The following is a 22,686-nucleotide window of genomic DNA, read 5'->3' as shown; positions in this document are numbered from 1 at the left end:
TTATATCTTCAGCTGGAATGACAAATCGCAGAATCTACATTATGTGATTTTTCGCATGTTGGAAAGCTCAGAATCAAAAATGTTCGTTTTTAAGCAACCAACAGATACAACAAGGTATTGCAAGAACTTATTTACATTGCTTACTATTCATTGTGTTTTGCATCATGCTTTTAGCATACCTGTATGAATCTGCCGGCAGTAGGATGGTTATTAAAGGGAAACTGTAGTAGTTTGAGGTCAGTTTTATTTTATTTGAGTTTACAAGGTGACCAATTTTACTATTAATTTACAACCAATTTTTCTAATGATGAACATTTATTATAAGATGCACCCCAACAACATTATGTGCTTTCTAAAGAGATCACATGAAAAGAAGCCTAGAGCTCCATCTACTGGTGAAACATTTGAATACAAAGCATTGACCTGCGATATATAATTTCTATAGCCTGTTAGGAGTGGTGTCGAGCTGTATTGTATCCTTGAGAGACTAATGTTTTTGCCTTTTTTTTTTTTTATTCTAGAGTTACAAATGATTTTTTGGCAGTTGAGTTTGGAAACTCAGTAAACAGCAGCACAGATGACAATCCAGAAAAATGGTAACTATAAAATGGCTGCATAACTTCCTATGCAGAAATCACCAGACCTTCTAAGGGTCCATTCACACAGGGCCCTTGACTGCATACCCCATGCAGGACCATGTCTTCCCAATGCACAGGTGTTGCATGCTTCTCTCTGCCTGAAGTCCATAGAAGTCTTTTGGGGCAAGCGGCTGCACAGATCGAGCATCTGTCCCAATATGACATGCAGGTGCGGGTCCCCAAACGCACATTGGGAGTTTGAGGAAGCATTGTCAGTCTGGGGGAGGGTAGTGTTGTTAGATGGACTAGCATATTTAAATTGGTTGTAAAGCCTTCCATATACCCAGTGAAGTGATTGGCCTCAGGTGATACAGAGAGATTAAACCAATCCTCTTACATCGGTTGTACCTGTCTTTTTTTTTTTTTGGGATAAAGATTTTACATAAATAAAGCTGATCATTGTAAGCCCTCCCCCTGCCAGTGGTAAATGGTTTGTCGCATCTCTACAACTGATACATCTGGGAGAGAGTTTGTTGTTTTCGAAAAAACAACAAACTTACTGGACAGATCTCCAGATGTAAATAGAACAAAGCTTATGCACTTTGAATGACAATTGCGCAGTCATGAAACACTACCCATATGACATTTTTATCTTCCTTTTTTTTTTAACAGACTTTTCTTTTGGTGGTAATTAATCACCACTGGGGGTTTTCATTTTTTGCTAAAGAAATGGAAAAAGAATGGCCCGGATTCACAAAGCACTTACGCCGACGTAGAACAAGATACGCCGACGAATAGGCTTCATCCCGCCGACGTAACTTGCCTACGCCGGCGTAGCATGGGCGCACATTTAGGCTGGAGGCATGTGGCGCTTCAATTGATTTGTGATTCAAATATGCAAATGAGGGAAATACGGCGATTCACGAACGTACGTGCGCCCGACGCAGGCTACGCGATGTGCACGTAAGTTGAACGTCCGGCGTAAAGTTAAGCCCCATAAAGGAGGTGTAACCCAGCAGCAGACATGCAAAGGGCTGCACCAGGGAACTCAAGCCGGCGTATTTTACGTTGGACGTGTGTCTGGCTGGGCGTAGGTTACGTTCACGCCGTAGGCAGTGATCCGGCGTAGTTTAGGCAGTTGTTTTGACGTGGTTGTGAGCATGCGCAGAGGGATGCTTCCACGTCCCGGCGCAAGCGCAGTTCATGATACGTAACTGTCTGGCGCTCGTCCCATCATTTGCATGGGGTCACGTCTCATTTGCATGGCTCACGCCCACTTCCACCTACGCCGGCGTACGCCTTCGAAACCCAGCGCAGTTTTGGGAGCACTGGCTTTGTGAATTCCATGCTTGCCTCTCTGCGCTGCGTTGGCGTAGCGTATATTATTTGCGCTACCGCGGCGTAATGTGCGCCCACTCTCTGTGAATCTGGGCCAAAATGTTTTAAAAATATATATATATTTATTTAGTTATAAACTTTTGCAAATAAGTACCTTTTCTTCTTTATTGATGTGCGCTGATGAGGCTGCACAAATGGGCGCATGAGGCTGCACATGTAGGTGGCACATAACCTGTTTGTAAGGATTACTGACGTTGCTGTATCCCATTATGTAATAAAAAAATATATTTTACAGGTAAACTAAAAATTCTATTTTTATCTTTTGTGGCTGTTGAGGAAAATATTCAAGTGAAGTTTTTGTGCTCAGAGTTCAGCTTCAAGGAATTTGAATTACAGAGTTAGAGATGTTCAGCACTTCCTGTGTGGATTGATGGTCCTGACTCCTCATATACTGTATATATATATATATATATGCCGTTTGATCAGTAAAACTGTCTGTCATAGTTAAGGGAAAATAGGAACTTGCAGGAGGGGCAGCACCAGAGACAACCACTACCAGAAGTGCAGATTACAGTGTCCTAAGATTCAAGCCTCCTGTGCTGCAAATGAGTAACTAAAAATATTTGTGCATTCGGCATTGCTAGGATTGTGAAAAACCGGGTTTCGCCACATGGTGCTAACAGTTAGGGGGGCTTAAAGGGGCATGGTTAAATAAAACCTGAACCTGTTCACAGAAAACCCATATGCCTTCTGTCAGCATAAAATGCCTTAATTATTGTGTCTAAAAAATAAATTAAATCCTTCCATTACATGTGCCTTTCTGCACACAGTGTACCTTACAGAAGAGTATATAATGTACTTGGAGTACAGGGGCCAGGGGTATATCATATAAAGCCCCATGTACAGTGTGCAGTGATCAGCAGTATGAAATGTACATCATAGTGTCTATTACGCAGTCTTCAGGTGTGTATGACACAAAGTGTAGGGCTTGGGAGTATGTGACACGCAGAATGCAGGGTTTAGGACTATGCGATGCGCAGGGTGAAGGCTCCTAGAGTGCACAATGTGCAATGTGTGATGCACAGGGTGCAGGTCTTGGGCATGCTTATCACACAAGCCAGTGTACATTACACAACATAAAAAGGACACCCCCTTCCAAGCCCATATCCTCTACAGTACAGTACTCGGCCAAAATTCCCAATTCCCACTTTTTGCACAGAACCCCTCCCGGTACAAACCCCCTCCCTCCCCACCAGTAAAGACCCCTTACCCCTCTAAAACGCACTCACCAAATGCAAGAGAAGTGCCTGGGTCATGGATGTGTTTTATAAGTGACTAGCTGAATACCCGGCGTTGCCCGGTCTTCCTATCTTAACCTTTTGGGGAGGAAAATCATAGTAATATAAATATACCCATCTTTTATATAAGGGTGTAGGTAACTGTCATATATTTTTATTTGGCATATAAGTAATATGTGTACCAGGTATTATTGAAATATCTCCAGGCGTACAGAAGTTATGTGGGAACATACATTTCCCATTGATTTGCATGGGACTTTAAACAAAAACCCCGACCCTCACAAATGGGGGTAGTTAAGGGATAAATTAACTATCCTATACTTTAAGTGGACATATAAGTAACATGTGACCAAGTGTTATCGAAATATCTACAGCCGTTTGGAAGTTATGAAGTAACATGTATTTCCCATAGAGTTGAATGGGACTTTAAAGGAAAACCCCGACCATGGCAAATGGGGGTGGGTAAGGGTTAAACCACCTATCCTATGTTTGTTGCTGACATATAAGTAACATGTGTGCCAAGTTTCATGTTAATATCTTTAGCCGTTTGGACGTGATGCTGGAACATACATACATACACACACACACGTTGAGTTTTATATATATAGATCCCAGGGTCTGGGAGATGGGGGAGAGATAGCACAGATGGTAAAGTGAGCTAACATTTTAATATAAGTTTATTGGCTTCGGGATGTCCAAAATAATAACCAAGAAAGATGTGGATAGTTTAAAGTAATACTAAAGTCTTGTGTTTTTTTTATATAAAAGTAACAAATATTTTATACTTACCTGCTCTGTGCAGTGGCTTGCACAGAGCAGCGTGGATCTTGCTTTTCTTGGGTCCCTCGCTGGCTCTCCTGGCCCCTCCTTCCCGCCGAGTGCCCCCACAGCAAGCAGATATGCTATGGGGGCATCCAAGCCGAGCCATTGCTCTGTGTGTCTGTTTAGACATGGTGTTGTGGTTCGGTCCTGCCCCCTCGCTCTCCTGTTTGACTAACTGACTTTGAATGACAGCAGTGGGAGCCAATGGAGCTGCTGCAGTGTCTCAGCCAATCAGGAGGGAGAGTCCCGGACGGCCGAGGCACTCGTGCTTATCGCTGGATTAAGATGGGGCTCAGGTAAGCATTAGTGGGGCGGGGGGGCTGCAGCACAGAAGGTTTTTTATCTTGATGCATAGACTACATTAAGATTAAAGATGTACACTAGATAAATTGATAATCATTGATAATCGCTTTTTCTGCTTAGTCACTACAGCTGTCTTGATGCACGTTTCTTTGAAGATGATGTTATAACTGTAATACTAAAAGATAACACAGCAACTGAGGGAAAAGACAGAATATTGGCCCAGATGTCTTTGTCTTCTGTGTTCTCTGATGAAGAGAGAGACTATCAGTTCATCAGGGACAAAAATAGGAGGTAAGCAGTTAAATTGTCTGTGTCATATGAGCACTTTGCTTCCCACCTCGATAAAATCTGGGTGGCTATGGGTAAAATATATATATATCTCCCAAGGGCTTTCACACTGGAGTGGTGCGCTAGCAGGAGGTAAAAAAAAAAAAGTCCTGCAAGCAGCTTCTTTGAGGCGCTTTAGGGGGGTTGTATACACCCCTCCTGGAGCGCCCCAGCTTTTGCTGGTGCTTTTAGCCTTTTTCGGTCACTAGCGGGGGTTACTGCTGACGCCTGGGCGCTGTGAGTGTAAAAGGACTCTAAAGGAGGGTTATCGGTTTTGTCAGGTTTTTTGCCATCTGTGTCCCTTTTGGAGAGATTTCCTTTCATTTACTGACCAATCGCCAGAACAGAAAGTGAGAGAATTCCTGAGGGAATCCCTGGCTGTCACCAGAACTATTGAAAGTTTTCCCCTTGGTTTCTGTTCTGGGGACAACCTAAAATTTAGGATTTCTTTTTTAATTTAACTTTTGGTGTTAAGGAATAAGTTCACCTTTTGGGAACATGTTACACTTTCCACATGTTTTTAGGGTGAAACATGTCGCATGTTTCCAATGCTGCAGCCGCTGTGTGATTTACCCTCCCCCTCATGGCAGCAGTACGGGGAGAAGTTTCCCCATGCAGCGCTCTGCTCACATGGCCGCCTCATTCATTCACATAGCTCTGTGTGTGAATGGAACCACAAGCCCTGACATCCTTTGTGGCTGCCAGATTGTAGTTCTCAATGAAATACCACGGCTCTGTGGAGCGCCCTGGTAGTTCATTGATTCTTCCTGCCAGATTGTATCTGCTGGCCCATAACGGATGTACGGGCACCCAGATACTCTAACAGATCTGGAGGAGACCTACATGGCACCAGCGATCTGCCGATCTCTGGTGCAAAGCTTTACAGGCTCCAAAATAAATAAATGCACATTTTACCTGCAGAAATATGACAAATCGAGAGGGGGCAAAGGGGCAATTAGACCCTGACAGGTGTTGTAATTATTCTCCACTCTCCAAAACTAAAACGTTTTGCCTTTAGTTCTATCTTAAGCAAACCTATTCTATTGCAGAATCTATAACTACATCCAGTATAAAAAAAAAAGCAAAACTGTTGGCCAAGGTGGCGTATTATAATTTAATAGATAACATTGTAATAAAGTGTGTGAAATATGTTGATAAAGCTGTAGCAAAAATGCATGTGGAGAATCTTCTGAAAACTACATTCAAGGACAGGTGAAAAGGTTCCTGAAAATGAAAGTTCATTCCTCTATCCAGGATGGATATAGCAAAGTTTGGGGGTAGTAGAAGGCACAGGAAGTCATTAACCTTCAGGTTATACTGCCCCCTACAGGAAGGTTGAACACTGGCAAACACAACTGTAGGCCAGCTAGGGATAATCTCTCCTAGCATGCCTCAGTTTTTTGCTAGTGTCCTATGAGGATGGATGTTCTCCCAACTGCTGCTTCTGATTGCAAACATTCTCATGAAATTCTGATCTTTGATTCTTTCCTGGTGACCGCATACAGTAACTATACAGTAACTTTGGTCACCGTCAGCCATCCGGCATTAACTTGCTACCAGCTATCTGAGTTTCATGAGGCCTTGCCTCCTACTTGATCCTCTAATTTGCCTTGCTGCCACATGGCTGCAATTTGTCTTCTGGACACATAGGGGACAGTGCCACTGTACCTGGTACCTCCAGCTCACTTTCTAGTGGCTCTGGGCTTGCTTTCAGTGTGCCTACTGAGGCATCTGCAGCCTGGAGTAATGTTGCCCTCTGCTTTCAGGGTCTGTTCTGTCCCAGAGTTCTATATCTTACTAGGGCGTGGCTGGGTCCTCTGCCCTTTCAGGTTGAGGTTTGTACCACAGACATGCAAGACTTTTATGGCCCAAATCACCCAGTTAATTGCTGTCTCTGATCTGCACATGGCCCTGGTGGTTTCTGAGCCATCAGCTGCAGAGACACTGATTCTGAGTTGCTTTAGTCCTTGACTGATGAGCTTACATCTGAGCAATCATTGCACTGCTATTACTTCCAAATTAGAAAAAGAAGACCAGTATAGCATACTAGCTCATTATGAAATACCCACCTTAGATCGAAGCCCCCGCAGTGGTCCTGACACATAGCTCTGGCAGGCGACATGTCTCTCGGAGTTATTTCCAGGTATCGTGGGCTCTGGCGCTGTGATTGGCCGGAGCTGCAATGACGTCACTCCCACGTGTGGGAGCTGCCGATAACGGCACATCAGCTGAAGAAACGGCACACTTGGTCCGTTTCTTCAGTGCGCATGTGCTGATGACGTCGGCACATGCGGATACAGTGGATATCTCCTAAACCGTGCAGGTTTAGGAGATATCTATGGTACCTACAGCTAAGCCTTATTATAGGCTTACCTGTAGTCAAAAGTGGTCTGTTTACAACCACTTTAACAGCAAGGAGCACATGGAAGGATCATGCATTTCAGACAAAAACAAAGAAAATTCCCAGCTTACCAACCAGCCTGCAAGGAACCAAATTGTCTACAGGAGATCATGCAGAAGCCTGGCTGCTGCAGTAACTAGGACAGATGCTTGTAGGACATGATGGGACAAGCAGGCTCCCTGTGTAAGATTTTGAAAGTCCTTGCAATTCTTCCTAAAAATGATGACGAATACCCCTTTTGATTGTAAATCCGAAAGGAGGTATAGGGAAATTGCTTTTTGTGAAGCAGCTAGTAGGAACCAGTCGTATAAAGGAACAGAGAGAGGACAGCCACACACTTTAGCCTGGCACACACAGCTTGATGAGCTTTACTATACTAACTATGCAATGTTAGTACAGCAATCTCCCTGCTGAGCTATTGTCTTCTGACAAGGGGACCACCTAAAAAACGGACAGGTGGATCTTTGCGGGCTGATCGTGTAAAAGGGGCCTTAGGAAGAACATCTCATGTTGTATACGAACCACATTATTATTTTTTTGTGTCACAATGTTGCATTTTTCTTCTCTCCATTGTATCTGTTCAAACTGCGCTAAGAAAATCTATTGAAATAAAGTGTAAAATTATTGACCGTCTGTCATTTATTGCAATCATGTATGAGCCAATAATAATCACTCTGTGTACTTCCACTAATCATGTAACTTTATTTCTGTGACATTTGTACAGACTAGAGGAGCAGCATGCCGACATACCTACCCACACCTTCTTTCTGGAGGGTCAGTGGAGACTGCTGGAAAACATGAAAGTTCAGTATGTGGCTGTGAATGGAATACGCAAAGTGGCTTGTGTGGTAAGTGTTTTCAGCAACTAAATAAAGGAGAATAACCCAGATATACAGGCAGTCCCCGGATTACAAACATCTGACAGGAAGTGAGGAGATCTACCCCTAGGAAGGGAAATTCACTCCTGTAAGAGTTGTCGTGGGGAAAAAGGTGTCACCATTGAAGCTTTATCACCAATCCTTGTTTCCACAACAACCCAACATTTTTAAAATCCAATTGTCATTGGGACAGAAAGTGAGATGAAATCTTCTGAACAGGGGCAAAGACAGCAAAACAAACATTGCAGGGGTGTTAACCCTTCCCTATGCTATCTAAAAAAAAAAAAAAACATGTAAAAAAATTTTTTTGGGCTGGAGTTGCACTTAAAAAATGTACCTGTGCCAACTTACATACAAATTCAACTTAAAGTGTTACTAAACACAGTCATATCAAAATAGTTAATTCCCCCCACAGATTATAAATCTTATTTTTACATTAAAATACTGCCACTATATACCTTTTTGGCTGATCTGTATACTACAGTTACATGATAAACTGCAGGGTCTGCCCGAGTGCTGAGTGTTCAGGTAGGAGGAGATTTCCACTATAGCATGTGTCATGTCCAGTAACTAAAAAAGAACACAGTGGGTGGGATGTCACATCTTGATTCATGCTGTTATGAGAGGTGGATCTTCATGAATCAAGATGTGACATCCCACCCACTGTGTTCTTTTTTTGTTACTGGGCATGGAGGGAGGGTCTGGGCTGTCATTTAGGATCTGTATACACGCCCAAATGTGTGATGTCAATACTAGGTGACCTGAAAAGCTCAGCTCAACAAGGAAGTATTCTCTACACCAGTGTTTCCCAACTCCAGTCCTCAAGGCACACCAACAGGTCAGGTTTTCAGGCTTTCCATTATTTTGCACAGGTGATTTGATCAGTTTCACTGCCTTAGTAATTACCACAGCCGTTTCATCTGAGGGGAAATCCTGAAAACATGATCTGTTGGTGTGCCTTGAGGACTGGAGTTGGGAAACACTGCTCTACACTACAGAAATAGAGACCAAACTGAGCATGTGCAGGGGGACCACTCTGACTGCGTCTTATCTGGCTTTGCCCAGGAGGGGGAGGATCTGTGCATACAGGATCAAACAGCCTTTTTACACAATACAGAGGATTCACTCCTTAAGTTCCACAGTGAGTATAACAGGCATGCTATTCTGGATATACACAGATTTTACCATTGTGGGTTTAGTAACACTTTAACCACCGCTGCATGTACACAGAATGGCACGTACAGGCAGATGGGCGTACATGTACGTCCCTGCCTTTCCACGGGTCGGGGGTTATTTTTTACAATGTGGTGAATTCCTCCCCCTCTCTGAAATGATACAAGGGTCTACATTGTAATATGTTTAAACACCACACCTCTGTACAGAAAAATACCGTAGGATCATGCCATTCCTTCTGCTATCCCCGTGCACAGAGGCTGCTGTAACCTCTTTAATGCTTCCCCTCTCCTGGCTCACATCTCTAGCAGTTCTTAGGTACTGAAGATCAGAGCTTTGAAGGTAATGACCATTTTCACACCACTTCTGTGTCCAGTCTACCTGGGGGGGAAAAATGGTAAACTTTCATTTTCTGATTGGCTGGAATTATTTTTCTTCTATTGTCTGACTTCAGATTTTCCAAATGTTTTTTTTTAGCTAAGTTCCAACCTGCGGCATGTCCGAGTTTTTGAGATGGACGTGGAAGATGATGGAGAAGCTGAAGAGGAGGATGCGGAGGAGCATTCTCATGCTCAGGATATCACTGAGGAAGAGGGAGATTTAACTCACTCCATATATGACGACATGAAAGATGCTTCTCCACAAGCGCCAGATGTAACAGAGGAAAGCTTCGAGTCCTAAACTGTCTTCAAATGTTTTATAGTATTGACTCTAAGAGCCATAAAATAAACAGTAATATTTTGTAAAATAGTTTGCATCTGTTATATTAGCATATTATATAGAAGATATAAGCTGGAGACAGCCTTTATATGAATAATAACATTGGGGCACTTTATCACCACTGGAGCAGTTGTGCGTGGCACTATCGGCTTCGATCAATTGACTGCACGTGGGGCTGCTCTATTTATAAAATACCCGGCATTGTTTTTTTTTTTAGCTTTTAATTTAATTTGCGTTGCTTATGAAGAACGATGCAATGTTCATGAATTCGCCCATATTGTTTATGAAGCATTGAAAGAGTTTTAAGAATGCTAAATAAATGCACTGGAAGGCGTTTCTTTTCCAGCAGGAAGTGATGTAGAGGAAATGATCTACTTTGGAGGTGTGGTGCGATAGCGCGCACTTTTGGGAGTTCTCTGCAAGATGGATTCATATACTTTGAGACTTGGCTTGGTCCAGCTCAACTCTGCAGAAACAAAAATCTTTGTCACTGGCAAGAACACGCAATCCCTCTGCTCCTACCTGGCTGGCCTGATGCTTTTGCCTGCACACAGAAGCAAATAGTGTTACCACACAGCTTGCTCTGTACAAACAAAATGGCTGGAGCTGCTCTGTCCTAGTTCTCTTTTTTTCTAGTGCATTCTGGGATACAGGAACCTCCAGTCTCTCCCCCAGTGCCTAGTTAACACTTTAAAAACACTTCACTAGCAAACCATAAATGCCAAATATAATACAATGAAGTGCTGCGCCTCTAGAAATAATGTGCAAAGTAAAGTGTTGAAGCCGCTGTACACCTATTTCCAAATGGAAAATAGTAAAGCAGTTCAAATCTAGTTAGGTTAGTGCAGCACTCAACAAAAACAAACACCCACTATATATTTTTTAGGTTTTGCTTCACACATTGCACTAAAGTTAACCTGTCACAATTTTACAAGATAATAGATGGCAACCACCTGTAGCCAAGTATGAGCCTTTTTTTTTTTTGTACATATTTGAGTTTAGCATGTTTGTGTGGAGAGTGCTGCACCAGCTCAACTATATTTGAAATGCCATAAATGCGGTTACAGAGCATTATTGAAATTCTGAATAAATGCCGCATAAACACAGGGTACTGACACATGTCTGAATAAGCCCTTAACCACTTCCTTACTGGGCACTTAAACCCCCCTCCTGCCCAGACCAATTTTCAGCTTTCATCGCCGATGCATTTTGAATGACAATTGCGCGTCATACAACGCTGTACCCAAATGATATTTTTATCATTTTTTTCACACAAATAGAGCTTTCTTTTGGTGGTATTTAATCACCACCGGGGTTTAGTTTTTGCTAAACAAACAAAAAAACATGGAAACATTTTCTCCTTCATTGATATGCGATGATGAGGCGGCACAGATAAGGCGCTACCGATGGCCACTGGCTCTCATGGGCTTCACTGATGAGTACCACTGATAGGTGGCACAGATGAGCAGACGGCTGCTCTCCCTGATCGGGACAGATGTCCCTCTGACAGCCGCCGGTGATCGGCTTTTTTTTCCTCCTCGCTACAAGCGTGAGGAGAAAAAATTGCAGATTACCGGCTCTGTTTACATCACATGATTAGCTGTCATTGGCTGACAGCTGATCACGTGGTAAGGGGTGGTCGGGATATTCCGATCTGTGATCAGCCGAGTCTCATAGATTCGCTGAATAGAGAGCGTGCTGCGTGCGCCCATTAGGGGCGCACAGGCCGTTCGAGCACAGGAGGACGTCCTCCCGACAAATTAGGTCCGAGCTGTAGCCATATTTTGACTATAGCGCGGATCTGAAGTAGTTAAGGAGTCTGGTGACATCACAATTTGCCTTGCACTGACAGGAATCGAGCAAGCAAGGGTGAAGCTAAACTCTGTAAAACTGGTAAGTGGGCTGGAAAAGAGCAATCGGTCTTAAGGCCCAATCAGTTCGCAGGATGCATTAAAATATGGCGGGCAAAAGCAAAATGCATCATATCCTTTGAATTCTGGGAGTTGTAGATTGAGGCTCACGAAGTCCAGGGTACCTGTTCTTTACAAAATGTAGAAAAAAAAATAAAAATCTGCACTCCGGTTGTTGCTCTTTAAAAAAAAAAAATCTGTTTTTATTGACAAGCCACAGTGAACACAAATGAACAGTTGACGCGTTTCAGCCTATAAGGCTTTTGTCATAACCGGATGAGCAACAACTGGAGTGCGGATCGTTTTTCCTACATTACTTTACTCTGCTGTCTATATGTTGTATGGGTAGAAGCACTGACTTTTCTGTTTATACTCGTTCCAAAAGTAGCCAGAGAGGCTCCCAGGCAAGTTGCCTGAATACATGTTTATTCCTGCCTTAAACATTAGGAAATAAAAATAGAAACTTGTTTTTTCTTTCACATTTCATTTATTACAGAAGATTGTAAACCCTTTGCTAGAAAGGAGGAATCAGATTACAAAACCATATTTCCATACAGATCATTCATCAGAATACTTCATTAAACATGTAAAAGTGGCAGAACATTTCATTTTTCATACATAAAGTTTAAACATGACATAGTGCAGACCCTTAGGGGGAGATTTACTAAAACTGCAGGACACAGAATCTGGTGCGGCTGTGCATAGTAACCAATCGGCTTCCAGGTTTTATTGTCAAAGCTTAAGGTTCCGTTCACACATATCGTGTTTCCCCGAAAATAAGCCCTACCCCGAAAGTAAGACCTAGTGCGATTATCAGGGCGCGCTGCAATACAAGTCCTACCCTGAAAATAAGCCCCATCAAAGTTCACAAAAAAAAAAAAACTGTAATCCATCACTGTATACTGGTGCAGTGTCTCTGATTATTACTGTTTAACCGCTTCCATACCGGGCACTTACGCACCTTCCTGCCCAAGCCAATTTTCAGCACTATCGCACTTTGAATGACAATTGCGCGGTCGTGCTACACTGTACCCAAACAATTTTTTTTTATCATTTTGTTCCCACAAATAGAGCTTTCTTTTGGTGTTATTTGATCATCTCTGCGGTTTTTATTTTTTGCGCTATAAACAAAAGAAGAGCGACAATTTTTAAAAAAAACACTATTTTTTACTTTTGTATTTAATAAATATCACAATTTTTTTTTTTTTTAAAAACATTTTTTTTCCTCAATTTAGGCCGATACGTATTCTACATATTTTTGGTAAAAAAAAAAAAAAAAAAAATCGCAATAATCATATATTGATTGGTTTGCGCAAAAGTTATAGCGTCTACAAAATAGGTGATAGATTTATGGCATTTTTATTTTATTGATTTTTTACACGTTTTTGGGACCATTCACATTTATACAGCGATTAATGCTATAAATATGCATTGATTACTGTGTAAATGTGACTGGCAGGGAAGGGGTTAACCACTAGGGGGCAAGGAAGGGGTTAATATGTGTCCCAAGATGTGTTATAACTGTAGGGGGGAGGGGACTCTCAAGGGGAGGAGACCGATGTGTGCTCCTCTGTACTTGGGAACACACATTGGTCTCCTCACCGCTGACAGGAGGTGGATCTGTGTGTTTACACACACGGATCCACACTCCTGCCATGATTACCGACAATCGCGGGCACCCGGCGGCGGGCACCCGGCGGCAATCCCGCCGGCGGCAATCGCGGGTCTTCTCTCTCATCCTCTCCCAACTGATGTCTGTGGCCCCTCCCACTGTGCAGTACTCAAAGGGGGCTGATGTCAGCGGGGATCTCGGAAAAGAGCAGATCACACGTGATTGCCCAGGGGAGCTGTAAAAGGTTTTTTTATATGGTACAAAACTGTGGATAGTGGATTTAGTTTGCACATGAATGTACCAGTAGATTTTTATTAAAAGTATTTGATAAGGATTTTAACCACTTAAAAGGACCCCTTCACGCCGATATACATCGGCAGAATGGCACGGCTGGGCACAATCACGTACCTGTACGTGTCTCTTTAAGCCCAGCCGTGGGGTCGCGAGCGCGGCACGTTCGCGATCCCAAGCTCCCTGACTGCGCCCGCGTGACCCGATCGCTGCCGGTGTCCCACGATCGGTCACCGGAGCTGAAGAACGGGGAGAGGCGTGTGTGTGTAAACACACCTTCCCTGTTCTTCACTGTGGGAGTGTCATTGATCGTCTGTTCCCGGATATAGGGAAAGACGATGACATCACCCGTCCAGCCCCACCCCCTACAGTTAGAAACACATGAGGTCACACGTAACCCATACAGCGCCCCCTAGTGGTTAACTCCTAAACTGCAATTGTCATTTTCAAAGTAAACAATGCATTTTTATAGCACTTTTTGCTGTGAAAATGACAATGGTCCCAAAAATGTGTCAAAATTGTCCGATGTGTCCGCCATAATGTCAGTCATGGAAAAAAAAAGCTGATCGCCGCAATTAGTAGTAAAAAAAAAAAATCATTAATAAAAATGCAATAAAACTATCCCCTATTTTGTAAACGCTATCAAATTTTGCGCAAACCAATCGATAAACGGTTGTTGTTTTTTTTTACAAAAAAAATATGTAGAAGAAGAATACGTATCGGCCTAAACTGAGGGGAAAAAAAAAAGTTTATATATTTTTGGGGGATATTTATTATAGTAAAAAATATTGTATTTTTTTCAAAATTGTCGCTCTATTTTTATTTATAGCGCAAAAAATAAAAACCGCACAGGTGATCAAATGCCACCAAAATAAAGCTCTATTTGTGGGGAAAAAAAGGATGCCAATTTTGTTTGGGAGCCACGTCGCACGACTGCGCAATTGTCAGTTAAAGCGACGCAGTGCCGAATCGCAAAAAGGGGCAAGGTCCTTAACCTGCATAATGGTCTGGGTCTTAAGTGGTTAAGCAAGATGGATTTTTTTTTTTTTTTATTAAACAGACTTCTGACCTGACCATGGGAGGGTGACAGAAACTTTTTGTATTGATTTATTCATGATTGATTTTTAGAACATGGAGAGGGGTAAATGATGCAGCACAAGCACTGTGCTATCTATCATGCTTTAAAAAAAAAAACTTTTTTTAGGGTTACAACCCCTTTAATGCCGTAATTAAATAAGATATCCCCTGAAAATAAGCCCTAGTGTGTTTTTTTTTGGTAGCAAAAATGTATACAAGACCTGGATAGCAGGCAAAATCACTGCAATTCTGCCCATGATTTCAGAAACGCAGCAGGACGCAATTGCGATACCCATCATTTCTCAAAAGCACCCCAAACACGGTGCGATATTGTCACGCAACTCATGTCGCCCAAAGGAAGTTCTGGAACTTTTTTTTGGCGACATGCTTCGCACCGCGCTTGGGGTGCTATTAAGATTAAAATGTGAGAATGGAGCCTCATTGAACAAGCTGTAGTTCGTAACCGACTGGGTACTATGCCCAGTTGCACCGGTTTTAGTAAATTGCCTTTTGCTGGATTCACACTATTGTGCTGCAGCAACGCACAATATACACAGTTGGGTACACCGGTGCCATTCATTGTGAGTGGCACTACAACACACTACTGTGCATTGTGACATGCTGCTGTGCTAGCACCTTTTTTTGGTGTGTGTTTAGCAGCCCATTCCAATGAATCTGCTGCCTTCACACAATTCTTGATAATATGATTGTGTAAATGGACACGTGAAAGTGAAATCCCTCCATGCTGACCTGTTCCCTACAGTGACAAGGGGGAGTCCTTACACACTTCCTAAGAAATGTTGCACTCTAAATCAACAAAAAACAGAAATGGTATAGGTTCTTTTACCTTATATTAACCGTGACACATGAGTGTTAAAAACACTGATTTTAGGGGCATCTGGCTTTTTTTTCTCTGCCCCTCCATTTTATCATATGTGTACATGTGCACACACAGGCATTTACAGGCAGAAAAATACCCCATTGCGTCCAGGAGCAGCAGTGTTTTGGCAGGGAGGGAAAAAAATTGCTTGAGGCATGTTCACACTAGACACATCAAGCATTAATTTCAATGAGATAAACAGCCAAGTGCTTGATGCTTCTAAGTGCATTTACAAGGGCCAAGCAGTTTTTCCCCAAAACGCTGCTCCCAGGAGGAAGGTCATTTAGGAGAGCTGTGCAAACGCCCTGTGAACACCTTAAAATGAAGACCCCCCCTATTAAACAATTAGGGAGGCTGTAGGATCAGCAGGAAATGTACCCATCCACCACAGGAATGAGGTTTAGGTGTGCCAGCCACCTGTGTACTTGAGGGCAGATGTTGGCAAAATGTAATTTAAAGTGCACAAATGATGCCGGCACCCACAAGGCAAAAGGGGCTGCAGGCCACATAATCCAATACTAAAAATTGGAACGGTTAGAGACTTGTGGCAGACCGGTAGGCAATATTCCCATTATAATAGTCCTTTCCAGCTGCCCTAATCGTTTTAATCTCCCTAAAGGGGGGGGGGGGGGTACATCACAAGGTTACGATGCATAGACTGAGTCGGTGTCAAATCAGCTGGTGTGCGTCAGTCACTTTAATGGAAATTCCCTAGATTTCTTTCACTACATACACAAGGCTTTTTGTGTCAATATAAGGCAAAGTTTGTGTAAAAGAATCTTGCCATGAAAGAAATATGGAAGCTTTCAATAACTTGTTTTTGCCGGTGCAGCCTTCATGTCTGCCATACTCATCCTTGCCAATTCATAATTTTGAACAAGTATACATATATGAGATGTCAGAGGCTTGCTACAGATCAATGACCAGCTAAGGACGTCTGAGGGTAACACCCCCCCCCCTCAGCTTATAACTTCATAAACATAAAAATGGCACCTCCCATGATTTTCTTGAAAGCTGAACTTCAGGCAAACAGCTTCATACACAGCGGCAATCTCTATATTGAGAATGATCTTATTCTCTAGCCCAATGACTGAGCAATACAGCACACCGATTAGGTCCTCCCCTGACAAGCTTATCCATTTAATGCCAACTGCGGAGATGGTGGAAAGACATTTAAAAAATATATATTTTTTTGTATGCCACCTGAACTTATGTAAAACACACAGCTTCTTGGTTCATATGTGGAACTGGATGTTCGCATTCCCACAGCTGGCACTGTGTGCTGTATTGTAGCCGATTGTGCATACAGTTTATACAGCACACCCAGCAGGTGCCCCCGTTCGTGTAGAACAGTTTCTCCTAACTTTTTGCCCCCAGAGGAATCCTTACAAAAATCAATTTAATAGAGGTCAGTGTGACAAAAAGCCCCTTACATTAGTGGCCAGTGGGAAAAATGTCACCCTATACAGACAACTAAAATGGGTTCAGGCAGATGGCCCTGTCAAATGATAGACCCCTGGCTCTATGCAAGCCCTATTGAATGGGAGGTCAAGCAGCCATAGCTCAAGGAACCCCTAGCAACCTTTGGGAGGAATACTAGCTTCCATGGAACCCTGGGTTGAGAATGGCTGGTTAAGAAAATGGCTCGTTCGGGCCAGGCTGGTCCAAACAGATCAATTTTTATATTATATACACACACACACACACATCCTGAAGTCCAGCTTTGATGGTAAAAGACTAAATGTCTACAATCAAAAGGTCTACATGAGGAGGGAAAAATCTGTCATGATATAGAAACTTTGTAAACACCGACGGGGTAGGAGCGAAAGAAAAAAAAAGTACAGATGGGATTATTCACAGTAAACAGATTACACATTAGAGTTCCAGGTTGATTATACGAGTCACTTCACTGCCTGTTGACCAGCTTGTGCCATCAATGATATTTGATGGAACTGGTCATACAGTTTTTTTCTTTGTTCAGGAGGTCATGCACTGATCGAAATTCAGCAGCTCCCTGTTGGGCCGGCCACACTTCAATCAGCGTATGGCCAGATTTAAAGTGTTAGTTTACCTCTGCCAAAAATTGTACAATGCGGTATGTTGGGCACACCTCAAGCATCACTAGAAGGAGCACATAGTGAGCTCTCCCTCTCCCGAAGCAAAAAAGAGGGAGCACAGCATCGGTCTTGAGCTGATGCTCGTGTTGTTAATGCTGGGGGCCTGTCCAACATATGACATTGTCCCAGAATCACTGCTAGGATAGGGGATCCCAGTCCCAGATTTTTAGCCAGGCTGCGGGTAAACAATGGGCTTACAGGTAAGGTGCAATTGTAGTAGTGGAATCTACATATTTTAAAGCTACAGTGTTTTTTTAAATAAAGCACCCATGACGGTATAATGCATTTTTCCGCAAAGATGAACTTACCATTACGTTTCTTTGTGTGCGGTCACACCCTGTAAATGAAATGCAAGTACCGGATTGAATTATGACAGAGAAAAACAGAGATAAATTGGTCCCTATATCCCAAAGAGAAAACATTCAGAAATATTTCATACACAAGAAAAGATTTAATTCCCCCATCTAGAGTGCACATGGCACATTGGAAAATGCAGAAATTGTATTTCATAAGTCAAGGAAAATAAAAAATACATTAAATGTGATATACATATTCTTTTTACAATTTTGTATACATCAAAACTGCAATTTGTAAATTAAGGACACACAATTCCAGCATATATGAAACCCTGTGAAAGGCATACTCCACTTATCTCTTCTGAAATGTCCTCTTTCCCCATCCTATACAAGTTTTTTGATGTTGAAAAGAATTATACAGTTCAAGTCAATAACAGTGCTTCCTGAAACCCTGATTTTAATCCTACAATTAACCGTAAACTGAATTACATTCAAAAATTGTACATCCTTTGGCAACCAATAGGGACTGACAGTAGTTTTCAGCTATTGCAGTAATTGTGCAAAACAGCAGCTTAAGACTGAAGACACGAGATCCTCTTGTTTTGCTACCAGGAAGAGAAGAATGGCTTCCTGCAGTGGAAGGTTTGTGTAAAAGCATTACTCAGGTGAACAATCCTGCCCTGACCTCCACCTTGACTTCTTTCCACCACGACTTTTGGCATCTGTACCAACTGAATAGGACTCTTCTCATCCTTTAAAGCTTGTGTCAGATTTAGGATCTGGATAAAATAGTACAACAGAAAGGTAATCAAAATACATGAAAAAACTAAATTCTTCAGCTACCTGATAAATTGTTTATACTTCTCTATATCCATTTCCTGTTTCACTCTGTGGGTGTTATTGATCCCCGTTCACACATTAGTGTTTTTCTGCCCTTTATTCCCCTACACCTTACTATGCAGAATCTCATTCTTTCCAATTGTGCTTCTTCACATTTCTACACTTATTCACCCTACACTCTATGCACAAGAGTTTTTCCGACTGTACCAAGGCACTTTTGATCCCATAGACTTCAAAAGGGAAGGTCAATAATTGTGCATGTTTACAGCTGAAGAATTACTCCCCTCCCTTTGCCCAGCAACTCATACAGCTTGATACATGTGCAAAATAAAAACACACACTACAAAATCTCCAGGAATACTCTTTGCTCAGGTGCTGGCTTACCTTTTGTGCAGCCGTTTTTAAAAGTGCACAATTAAGCGCTGAACCACCTCCTACTGCCACTTGGTTTATAAATGGTTATGGTTACAAAGCAGCAATACATCCATACGCTTACCTGTCCCCTCTCCCCACCCTTCCAAGCTTCATAATTGATTTATATTTAAAGGGGTTATTTTCTAAATAGGTTCCTTTAAAGTGGATGTAAACCCTCCATACACCCAGTGAAGTGAACAGCCTCAGTTGATACACGGGGATGAAACCAATCTCCCTACATAGGTTTTACATGTATATCTGCTGACTTCACATTTATATACGGTTTAGAAAGTTCAGATCGTGTTAGGAGATTTTCTATTCCTGGTTAACACAGAGTGTGGTGTCTGGGCATACAGACAAGATAGCTAACACTGCTGATTGGAGGAAAGTCACACACCCCCTCTCAACATAGGCAGAGACACTCAGAGGTGTTTTGTAATGGGACCTCCTCTCTGCTAATCTATTTTAGCAACCTCCCCGGACAAAAGATTCAGGCTGCTTTTGTCTAAAAAGTCAGAATTTGTCCGGAGTTATCAGGCTGATAACAGAGGAACAGTTCAGGAGAGAGCTACTGGACTTGGCTCCATGAAGAGAGATAACGAAATACTGCAGACATATGTGCCCAGCTCAAATTTCATGAATCGGGTTTACATCCACTTTAAGCTAGTGCATTGTTGGTTCATCTTTTTCATTTGATTTCCCTTCTAAATGTTTTTTTTTTTCTTTGTCTGAATTTCTCACTTTTCTGTTTCTCCTCAGTAAGCTTGCCCCCATCATCCAAGCTGTTCTGGCTGGGGGTTAGTCATCCAGAACAGCTTAATGAGGAGAAACAGGAAGTGAGAAATTCAGACAAAGAAAAAAAACATTTAGAAAGGAAATCGAAGGAAAAGGTTAAATTCCTATATGCCTAGGAAGGGTCCTGAAACTCAGGCTGTATACTGGGTCATGACTACTGTTCAAAGTGGCACAAAGCCCAGCCCGCTCCCTGCCAGTTATCAGTCCAAGGCCTTGACAGACTGAAATGGCAGCAGGTCCCCTGCAATACAGGGAGTGCAGAATTATTAGGCAAGTTGTATTTTTGAGGATTAATTTTATTATTGAACAACCACCATGTTCTCAATGAACCCAAAAAACTCATTAATATCAAAGCTGAATATTTTTGGAAGTAGTTTTTAGTTTGTTTTTAGTTTTAGCTATTTTAGGGGGATATCTGTGTGTGCAGGTGACTATTACTGTGCATAATTATTAGGCAACTTAACAAAAAAACTATATATACCCATTTCAATTATTTATTTTTACCAGTGAAACCAATATAACATCTCAACATTCACAAATATACATTTCTGACATTCAAAAACAAAACAAAAACAAATCAGTGACCAATATAGCCACCTTTCTTTGCAAGGACACTCAAAAGCCTGCCATCCATGGATTCTGTCAGTGTTTTGATCTGTTCACCATCAACATTGTGTGCAGCAGCAACCGCAGCCTCCCAGACACTGTTCAGAGAGGTGTACTGTTTTCCCTCCTTGTAAATCTCACATTTGATGATGGACCACAGGTTCTCAATGGGGTTCAGATCAGGTGAACAAGGATGCCATGTCATTAGTTTTTCTTCTTTTATACCCTTTCTTGCCAGCCACGCTGTGGAGTACTTGGACGCGTGTGATGGAGCATTGTCCTGCATGAAAATCATGTTTTTCTTGAAGGATGCAGACTTCTTCCTGTACCACTGCTTGAAGAAGGTGTCTTCCAGAAACTGGCAGTAGGACTGGGAGTTGAGCTTGACTCCATCCTCAACCCGAAAAGGCCCCACAAGCTCATCTTTGATGATACCAGCCCAAACCAGTACTACACCTCCACCTTGCTGGCGTCTGAGTCGGACTGGAGCTCTCTGCCCTTTACCAATCCAGCCACGGGCTCTTCCATCTGGCCCATCAAGACTCACTCTCATTTCATTAGTCCATAAAACCTTAGAAAAATCAGTCTTGAGATATTTCTTGGCCCAGTCTTGACGTTTCAGCTTGTGTGTCTTGTTCAGTGGTCGTCGTCTTTCAGCCTTTCTTACCTTGGCCATGTCTCTGAGTATTGCACACCTTGTGCTTTTGGGCACTCCAGTGATGTTGCAGCTCTGAAATATGGCCAAACTGGTGGCAAGTGGCATCTTGGCAGCTGCACGCTTGACTTTTCTCAGTTCATGGGCAGTTATTTTGCGCCTTGGTTTTTCCACACGCTTCTTGCGACCCTGTTGACTATTTTGAATGAAACGCTTGATTGTTCGATGATCACGCTTCAGAAGCTTTGCAATTTTAAGAGTGCTGCATCCCTCTGCAAGATATCTCACTATTTTTGACTTTTCTGAGCCTGTCAAGTCCTTCTTTTGACCCATTTTGCCAAAGGAAAGGAAGTTGACTAATAATTCTGCACACCTGATATAGGGTGTTGATGTCATTAGACCACACACCTTCTCATTACAGAGATGCACATCACCTAATATGCTTAATTGGTAGTAGGCTTTCGAGCCTATACAGCTTGGAGTAAGACAACATGCATAAAGAGGATGATGTGGTCAAAATACTAATTTGCCTAATAATTCTGCACTCCCTGTACATGCGTACTTACCTCTCCAGCAGCCTGTTCCTTCTACCTTTCATCTATTCCAGCAATGTATCCTCAGAAAGCCTCTTTGTAATGTGACACTTTCGCCATGGGGTGCTGTGATGTAGGGGGTCGGAGGAAGGAGCCAGTATGGATACCGGTGGCCCCCCTGATTGTTCTTTTCCCTGTTCTGCTGTGTCTGCCCCCCCCCCCGCACTCCCACACCCAAACACTTACCTGAGCCTGATGGTGATCAAGCAATATGCACAAAAGTCTCGGCTCTTCGGGGGACTCTTCCTCCTCATTGGCTCCCGCTGCCATCAATCAGCATGACCGAGCCACGGCTTCATGTCTGAATGGACATGCAGAGTAGCAGTTTAGATGCCCCCACAGCAAGCTGGCAGAAAGGTAGAGCCAGGAGTGCTACTAGGGGACCCAAGAAGGAGAGGATCGGTCTGCTCTAGGCAAAACCACTGCACAGAGCAGGTAAGTATAACAGGTTTTTTAATTAACTTCCTTAGCGGTAATCCCAAGTGTGGATTGGGGTGAATTTTCACTACCAAAAGCGGTAACCCCCGAGCCACACTCGGGATCGCATCGCAGTATCCAGGGAATGTTACTTACCTTGTCCCCTGGATCCTGCGGTGTCTCCCCGCTGTTTCTGCGAGCTGTCTCCTCCTCCACTCGATTCACACAGTGCCGAGCTCCGTTCCCTGCGACGCACGGGGATGGAGCCAAGCACCAAATTAAAAATGCACACTACATACAGTACACTTTTTTGTGATGCGTCTTTACTGATGAGTAAATAAAAGT

At 42.7% G+C, this 22,686-nt stretch overlaps 2 protein-coding genes across 4 annotated transcripts in view; one reads left to right on the top strand and one right to left on the bottom strand.

Annotated features, from left to right (window-relative positions):
* Positions 1 to 9,868, top strand: part of ANAPC4 (anaphase promoting complex subunit 4) — a 90,947-nt gene extending 81,079 nt beyond the window's left edge. For all 3 annotated transcript variants that reach the window (XM_040325447.1, XM_040325449.1, XM_040325448.1), the window contains exons 25-29: positions 13 to 114; positions 522 to 596; positions 4,460 to 4,630; positions 7,792 to 7,915; positions 9,596 to 9,868. In XM_040325447.1, coding sequence (XP_040181381.1) covers positions 13 to 114; positions 522 to 596; positions 4,460 to 4,630; positions 7,792 to 7,915; positions 9,596 to 9,799 — 676 coding nt within the window. In that variant the 3' untranslated portion in view covers positions 9,800 to 9,868. The remainder of the gene's footprint in view (positions 1 to 12; positions 115 to 521; positions 597 to 4,459; positions 4,631 to 7,791; positions 7,916 to 9,595) is intronic.
* Positions 9,869 to 14,687: 4,819 nt separating this feature from the next.
* PI4K2B (phosphatidylinositol 4-kinase type 2 beta) overlaps positions 14,688 to 22,686 on the bottom strand; it is a 67,818-nt gene continuing 59,819 nt past the window's right edge. Inside the window, exon 10 of the mRNA XM_040325445.1 lies at positions 14,688 to 18,800. Within this exon, the coding sequence (XP_040181379.1) occupies positions 18,627 to 18,800 (174 nt within the window). The 3' untranslated portion in view covers positions 14,688 to 18,626. The remainder of the gene's footprint in view (positions 18,801 to 22,686) is intronic.

Source organism: Rana temporaria, chromosome 10 (assembly GCF_905171775.1).
Source record: "Rana temporaria chromosome 10, aRanTem1.1, whole genome shotgun sequence".
Taxonomy (NCBI): domain Eukaryota; kingdom Metazoa; phylum Chordata; class Amphibia; order Anura; family Ranidae; genus Rana; species Rana temporaria.
The sequence above is the reverse complement of the archived record's forward strand: the minus strand, read 5'-3'. Positions and strand labels throughout refer to the sequence as shown.